The sequence below is a fragment of the Battus philenor genome, unplaced genomic scaffold (genome assembly GCF_028537555.1).
Source record: "Battus philenor isolate CCGP_79_NKW_IND1 unplaced genomic scaffold, ilBatPhil1.0.hap1 SCAF_12, whole genome shotgun sequence".
Classification (NCBI taxonomy): Eukaryota; Metazoa; Arthropoda; class Insecta; order Lepidoptera; family Papilionidae; genus Battus; species Battus philenor.
Window position 1 is genome coordinate 11,441,638 of NW_027181674.1, and position 8,541 is coordinate 11,450,178.

The 8,541-nt window shown below is 31.6% G+C and overlaps 1 protein-coding gene across 1 annotated transcript; it reads left to right on the plus strand.

Annotated features, from left to right (window-relative positions):
* Positions 1–219: 219 nt before the first annotated feature.
* LOC137932889 (uncharacterized) lies at positions 220–7,731 on the plus strand. The gene is made up of 9 exons (XM_068776576.1): positions 220–479; positions 1,408–1,554; positions 1,855–2,007; positions 2,514–2,676; positions 3,702–3,937; positions 4,413–4,530; positions 5,327–5,520; positions 6,829–6,958; positions 7,333–7,731. Exons 1-9 carry the CDS (start codon positions 342–344, stop codon positions 7,701–7,703), a joined length of 1,650 nt encoding a protein of 549 aa, XP_068632677.1. The 5' UTR covers positions 220–341; the 3' UTR covers positions 7,704–7,731.
* Positions 7,732–8,541: the final 810 nt, after the last annotated feature.

Genomic DNA, 8,541 nt, shown 5'->3' on the forward strand with positions numbered 1-8,541 from the left:
ATATTCTTAAAATGGTCAATTTGGCACCTTCATTTTATACCAGATATTTATTGACAGACAATACTAAAGTTACATTTCTGTAAATAAAATTTTTGTCGACTATATGTAACAATGTAAGTACGCAAGGCAGTTTTAAAATATTTCTGTCTTCGTCTATGATTTTCTTAATTTGTTACTGATAACACTTTTATAAATGTCACTTCGCTGATAGTTATAATTTTTGTATTGTATTGAAATTTGTATACTAATACCAAGCATGTTAATTTTATTATGAAATTTATAAACATTGAAGCAATAGCTGCGATGCTTCCACATATGAGTTATAGCTGAAAATTTGTATCATGTCCAATTTATCGTCATCAGGTAGTAATAAAAATCATCCTAAAAAGATAAATACTGCAAGAGAACGTGAGAAAAATAAGTCTGTAGCCTCCGAATCTGGGTCTAGTCAATGTGATACACCACCACTATCAGAAAAGGTGAGATTCTCATTCGATCAATCATTTTCTTTGTCAGGAAAAAAATGCATGAACCTTCCCAAAACCACACTACATTTACCCATCCTGAATAAAACATAGGAAATAGTAAAACGTGCCAATATACTAATTTCATTTACATGTATAGGGGGTAAAAACCTAAATTTGTTAATATATTTTTCCTATAGCACGGTCTAAAAAATGTGGCTGTCATCATAGAAGCAATAGCACTGGTATCCAAATAGTGTTAGATATCCATTGCTTTAGGCTACTTAATGTGTGTGTACACTCTAGGTGTATATATAGTCACAGAAAGCTGGCTTGTTGTACCATCTTATGTTGATGTGATGCAATTGTTTTATGTTATGAATTATCATAACTTTAATCCAATAGCTAGTACATTTGGGACAGAAAACAGTATCAGGTGAAACACTCATTATTTTTTGATGTTGAAAAGCTATGTTTTTAAAACTAAAGCATCACTTTAAAGTTTAAATACTGTCCAGTTTCTTATCTTATAATAAAGCTGGAGCTCCCTGACTTTTTAAAAAAAAATTATAAAAGCCATACCAGTTTTGGCTTCTAAGAAAATATATATCTCTGACTTGACCAATTTGATCTTTGTCCAAAAATGGAAAAAAAAAACAACAAAATGTTTATCTATTTCATCAACACTTCTTTTTTCATACAAACTAGAAATTAAAATAAAATACCCTAGCTGACAAACATCGGACAACAGTAAAACAAAAAAAAGCATTTGGATATCAAATATTGTGTATCATTAAACCATTGCAATGAAAATACAATGACCAGTAACTAGAGTTTTGTGGTGTATGAAATATAAAACATTGTAAGCAATCATTGTTTCAATAAACATTGATTGCTAACAAATATAACTAACTCAGTACATTAAATATCAAGATTGTTTCAGGATGGGAGTTCAACACAGGGAAAGTTTGCAGGGGTGGGAGCAGATTCAGTACTCTGTATTGCAGAACAAGTTGCCATGGAGCTTACGGGAGAAGCTGCTGCAAACCTTGCTGAAGATGTCAGCTATAAGCTCCGACAAACAATTTCTGTATGTGACACATTTAAGTGGTACTTCGCCTATTCATTTAAATAGAAAAGTTTATGTTTCATTTTGATAATTAGGATTGTACTGTATTAGAAATGAAAATTATTTAACAATCAACTTTGATTGTCTCATTTATGTTTCAATAATTAATAATAGAGACATTTATGGATAAATATTGTCATATTTTTGCTAATTTTTTTGAGTTAATACAGGAACTGTATAATTTTTTTTTGTAATAGTGCAATCCCAATTACTTAAACAATTTAATATGTAAATTTGAAAGTGATTTTAATTTTGTTTTAGACTATTGCATTGCATAGTGAGATGATGAAAAAAAGCAGTGTTGACTCTTGGGATGTCAACACTATGCTGACACTGTCTGATACAAGTCCTATTGTGGGGACGACTAATGCTAATTATGCTCCTCTTGGTGATGAAAAAATGTGCTATCAAACAGTAAGTGTTATTTAAAAGAATTTTTTTCTATGAAATGTTTTTTTAAAGGGTCTGTTTCGAGTGGTAGATCAAGCATTAATTTTGTATAAAAAGTATTGTGTTCAAATAAAGGTCTCTACAGTCTTTTTTCCCATTTAACATGACTGATTTGCGATTAATAATGTCAACTCAGGCTTGATTATGAAATCTGGATTTGTATAAAAATAATTATTTTGTTGTTGTACTGTTTCATTATCCACAATGTAAGTCGCGGCATGGGATCCAAGTTAATATGATGAGTAAATTATGTTTTAGGTGTCTGAAGACATCTTGCTTAATGTTTAAAACCTTGTCATATGTCATTTTATTATGAATATTCTATCACTTAAATAATTTTCCCTAAACCTAAACCTTACTTTTATAATCCCATTTTTAAATTTTTTTAAATCACTAAAAAGTAATTATAATGTAAAATGTTTACACGTAATTAAAATATTTTTGTATAATAAGAAAATTTAATGTTTCAGGAAAGCTTTATAAATGTGACTGAGTTTGCGATGACTAGCCAGACTTATGTATTTTCAACATTACCCTCAGTGTCAGTGGAATGGATCACCGATGATAGAAGTTTAAGTAGCAACAGTAACATAAGCTTTAATTTACAGAACTACTACACAAAAGTTGCCAGGGGTAAGCAATCTCTTGTCTATTATGATTAATATGTTTAGTTTTCAGTACAGAAATAGAATGATATCTTATATGCTTATAGATGAATAAGAAAAAGGTAAAATCACTGTAGATTTAGAAATATTTGTACAAATTAAAATTGATTTTTTTTTAAACAAATCAATATTGATTACAACAACATTTATTTTTTTCCATATATAGAGAGAAAGATCTTTTGAGAATTGTAATATAACCATGAAGAGTTTTAATCTAAAATAATTAAAATTTACTATTGTTGTTACATTTCTTCATAATGGGTGACACTTTCTATGCCTCTATGTAATTTCTTCCTTAACCTGTAAAAATTAGTTGAAAACATTGTGTATTAATGCTGATCCATTTTTTTGGTAATAAGTCAATCATATTTATAAGATATTATAACAGTACAAATAAATATCTCTCACCATTTTGTTACAAAGTTTTTCAATAATTGTTTTAAGGGTTATTACTATTGCTAATTCCTAATTAATTTATCCCTTAACAGAAACAGGTTGATAACCTTATTTATTTGTTACTCATTATGTTTTAATGTATGTAAACAATATATATTTTGTTACAATTTAGTGTAGTTTTAACAAAGTTTAATATGAATATTTCTTATTAATTTAGTTATGATTTTAAATGTGATTATATAGGTACTCTGTGATAATAGCTGTACATAGTACAAGGCTGTGGTATATATTTATTATATATGGCTACTGTAATATCGTAAGGCGGTTGATTTGTCACATTAATAACAAGAGTGAAATATTCGACTAGGTTCAGTTTAGTACAGGACTATCTTTTTCTTTCGGAATTCCCTAGCAAAGAACTGGCTAAAGAAAATGGTCTAAAGTATTAAATCCAGCCAAAATTTCCCAGAAGCATATTAGGCAGGAGAGTATGATTTATGCAAATCAAATGCCTGGTATCTTAATTCAGGTCACACACACTTTTACAATATTTTTATAATTTTGCCAGAGATATTTAAACAATACCTTGATTCACAGCGATACTCAATCTTAGAAAAAAACCCAAGCAAATAGCTGTAGAAGATCTAACTACAAACACAAGAATTGGACCAATATTTCCGAATCTCTTTAACCTTGCTGTGTTGGTGCTAAATGATGACAATTTGAAAGCTCTTAATGTTCCTGCGAAAAAACCCCTTCAATCCAATGTTTTGGACATGGTGGACGCTCTCTGTTCCAATCCCTGCAGCCTGGACACCAACATTCAACAACAGGTAATGATAATGTACATATCATCACATAAGTTCCATAAGTTCATATGTTTGGATGTGCCATTATCTAAATTTGAAATGTATTAAGTATGTAACTTATGTATGTAATAAATTCTGATATCAATAGTTACACTGCAATGGTTTTTATTACTATATCACTGCTTTATAATCTGTCTAGGATCCTATACCTCTCACTTTTAGAAGTACCCCTCTTCGGGTATTCTCTATTTTTTGTAAATCTTATCTCTGAAATATAGCCCATAGTCTGTAGTTTTGTTATTTTTTGAGTTACTGGAGTAGATTCATTTATATAAACAATATAATTTTGTTTTCATGGATATTCTTATAACAGTTGGTGGTGCAAAAACGGGAGGTTGTTTTAATGTTTAATAAAATAAAATAAAAAATTGTGCATATTCATATTATCTCTTATTACCATATTAGAATAAAAATAATATTTTTGTAAATTTTATGTCAGTTTCAGAGATTGTTTCCTGTGATGGTCTCAAATATATTGGGGAATGGATCGCTTGCTGAGAAAATGGTTGCTATTCTTACAAAAATCACACGTACCTGGCCTTCCTTCATAGCCATTGGTAATATACCTTTTTTTGTAATAATTTTGGCTAACGTTTTAAAGTGACTGCAGGTTCTCAGATCAGGTTTCATATAGCACACCAGTTACTATTATGAGACTTTACGAATTTCTATTGTTATATTTGGATATTAATAGCTTCATGGTCAATTTAAGTCAAGTTGAAGGTTTATAATATCTTATAATTAATAGTTTCAAATTAAAAATGAATTCATTTATTTGTCATATAACTTAGAACACATACCCATTAGAAGTAATTACTGAAATCTAAGACAAACAATTAAAAAAATTGGTATATGTACTATCTGATATTTATTTATATTGTTTACGACTAAGGATCATTTATGCCTTCTCCTTCATGTCTCTCATCTCCATTCAAAGGTTGTAGTTAGAGATTGCCTTGAGCGATAAGACCACCTCTTGTACCATATGAATTGTTTATTAATAAATAATAAATATTTATAGTGTCTGCCTAAGTATGTATATTAGCAGAACTGGTTTGGTAGAACCGATGAGGACAAACCTGCATTCAGCGTTTTCTGACTACCTTAACAAGGCCATCTGTCTATGCATCCTATGCTGTCTATATGTGGTCTCCAGAACTTTAATTTCCTGGCGGTGGTCTATTTTACGCTATGACGAATGTTTTAGTTTGTCTCTGAATCTCCTCATTCCTGTTTTGATTCCCTCTACCCACCCCCTATAATGACAGTTCTTCAAAGTAACGAGGGTTCCAAACAGATCCTAATCTGAGAAAGGCCCAAAACAAACGCAGACGTGTTTTAATAATGTTTCAGGGAAAGGCATTCTCTTCGACTACCTCTCGCAAGGCACGAAGGAACGTCTCACTGCACCTATGATACGCTGTGTGACGGCATTAGGTCGGCGGGCGCTCATAACTTGTCTCGCTGATCATTTGGACCACCTCGACACGTTGATCCACACGCCCAGACGCTCTCACGCCATGCCCGATCTAAGAGAGACTATTTTAGTGAGTATAGTATCGACTTTATGTAGCACATGCAGGATTGTCCCATAAATCGACGTCTTGCTGAAATCAGATGACCTCAGTGTAGTGGTTAATAACCCTAGAAATTTATCTAGAATAGAATGATCTATTAGTCACATTATCTACGTATTTAGGAGACAAAGTGTTACCGCAACCGCTATACCCCGTCTTAGGTATTCGAGGCGAGGTGGAGGGGGGAGTATCGGCCGCTTCGTTCCGTCACTCTGTCATCAACGATCATCTTGACTTAAGGCAGTCTCGCTAGCACAATAATCTAAAGATTTGAAATACAATGTTAAACTGTACAGTTATTTGGTCTAATGCAAGAGATATTTGAGTTTTAATTGGTACACAAAACTGATTTTTACACATATCATCAGGAATAAGAGAAATTTGTAACTATAAAATTAAGTAACTGTAAAGTTAATACGGATACGTATTGACATGAACTTAGGGTATTGGCTTATTATTAAAAGGCACTTTAGTATTATATTATATTATTATTAAAAATACCGGAATAGCTAATGCGATTGAGACGTAAAACTACACTTGTCAGTGCACAGATGGAATCTCCAAAACATAATTCCTTTTGTTCATTTGTCTTTTATTAATGAGCACAGCCGTCATTTTTGCTTAGCAAAATAACTTGGGTAACATTTGAACTTCCTATTCTGGTGACTAAGCTTATGTGAAGATGAAAAAAGTTAATAAAGGGGTATGGAAATATGGTAAAATTCAATCCACAAAATTCATAAGATTATGAACAATACTTTGTTTACTGATGTGTGGCATGTTATGTGGCATCTCGAAACTTCTCATTGTCTGCTATGTATTGCATGTAGGTATATATTTACGAATGTTTATCACAAGAAGCTATGTCGGACCCTTCTGGTAAATAATTATAGTCAATTGTCACTTGGAGTCTGAAGTTGTTTACAAAATTTAAAAGCGTTCACTCGCATAAGGATGTTGAAGAAGTTTTCATGTATGCCTTTAGCTCATTGGTCAATTCATAAATGGCAATAAATTTCTGGAACTTAATTTGTTCAAAACAAAAGTGCTGCGGTCTATGCTCATTGTCATACGTTATTGGAGCGAGAAATGGAATGAACCTTTGGAAGCGAGGTTCTATCAACAATAAGAGACTTTGGTGAATATTTGTGAGAAAATAATAAACATTTTAAGCACTCTGAAATTATCTTATATCCAACGCCTTGTACAGTACATATATGTAATATTAAATTTGATATTTTGAATAATTTGTTGTAATAGCAATATTAATATCTACAGGATGCTTCAACTTGTTTGCTAAGATCTGAGCCCACTACATATTTAGAAGATTTTGTAATGACGGACTACACATTGTATGAAATGCTGGGTGACTCGATAATGCCGAGACGGACTCTTTTCCCATATAAAGGTATATCTTTCATAATTAAACACACACCTTATTTATAGAACAGAGCCTTGGAAATAACGCAAAGAAATTTCCCTTTTGTTTATGCTTGAATGATTAGAATCTGCCGCTATCTATATATTTGATACTAATACAAATAACATAAAAACATTATACATACTCTAGTATATTTTGTCTTTTCTATTTGATGTTTAATGAGGATTCAATTACTGTTAAATAATGTTTAAAAACTGACTATATTGCTTTGACCAATAATTAGATCTTTAGTCTTCTATACTCATGAGAGCAACTGGTAAAGTCTTGTTAAATTAGTGATGAATATTCTAAATATGTAGTTATTGTTTATATTGAGTTAGTAATTTAATTACATTTTTCAGGAACGGTGCCAAAAGAAGACACAGCTGGAGACAGGGCTTCAGATGAAGAATTCTCGTACCAACCTCTCAGAGCGGTCATAAAGCATGCTAAAGTTAGACTTCTTACCGTGACAAAAAGCATCAAAGATCCCTATCATATAGACACCGTGTTCGAACCAACGCAGTTTTCCAAAAACAAATCACGAAGAATACTTTTGAAGATAAAAAATTGTAGGTCTAAAGATATACCACAAGTGCATCCGGATAAGACTCAGTTTGGTGTTAACAGGACAAACAGTGTTATTGTTGCTAGTGGACTTTTGAATAGGTTTAGATTTCGAATGAGTAAATCTAGTGATGCATTTCCAATATTTGGAGCTTTAACATTTTAATTTTTGTATAAATAAAATATTTATTACATTGTGGTATGTTTTTTAAAATAAAATTTTCTTTTTCAATATAGCATGGGTTCCATATCTTTTTAGTTTCAGTATGAGTCTATCACCTGTTTGGATGGGTAATCAGGCTTGACTTTTAATTACTTATATAGCATTGAAACTTAATCGTTAAGAATGATTGTCTGTGAGAGATTGCCTGGTGTGATCTTATTATCGTCCACTTTACTTTTATGTTTATTATTATTAAACTATATAGAAGTATATTAAAGAATATTATAAATACATAAATAGAATTTAGATAACCAGAGAGTGTTAGTGAGAGTAATACATCATTCCTAAGATGAAGAAAGTTAAAAACAGTCATTTAGTGTGGTAACCCTTAACACGACGTAGTTCGAAGAATTGCTTTTCTGAAGTGGCAGTTGGCGGCGCATTTCGCTCGTACAATCGACGATCGTTTAGATCGAAAGGTCCTCGAGTGACGACCACGAGTCGTCGGTATACTACTTGGTTATCCCCAGTAAGTGGACTGCATACGCGCCAGGACAGGCCAATGTCAAAGTCAAAATAGCCTTATCATATAAGATCATTACAATCATCTATAACCGTCAACATAAAACTAAGTTTACGTTAGTTCGTAAGGCGCCATCTACAGAGAAGAACTAACAAGAAGCGTTCATAATTTTTTGATGATTGTGTTAAAAAAATACTTAAAATTAGAACAATTAATTACCATACATCTTTATTCTGAACATAGTCTTAAATAGAGTTACATGCCTTTTGGCAGAGCTTGTGCTTAACAAATTTCTTGAATTTACTAAAAGGTCAGCAA

Coding starts and splice junctions, on each gene's coding strand:
- LOC137932889 (XM_068776576.1), top strand. CDS start 342: ATGTCCAATTTATCGTCATCAGGTAGTAATAAAAATCATCCTAAAAAG. Junction 480..1,407: donor CACCACCACTATCAGAAAAG/GTGAGATTCTCA, acceptor AGATTGTTTCAG/GATGGGAGTTCAACACAGGG. Junction 3,938..4,412: donor ACACCAACATTCAACAACAG/GTAATGATAATG, acceptor ATTTTATGTCAG/TTTCAGAGATTGTTTCCTGT.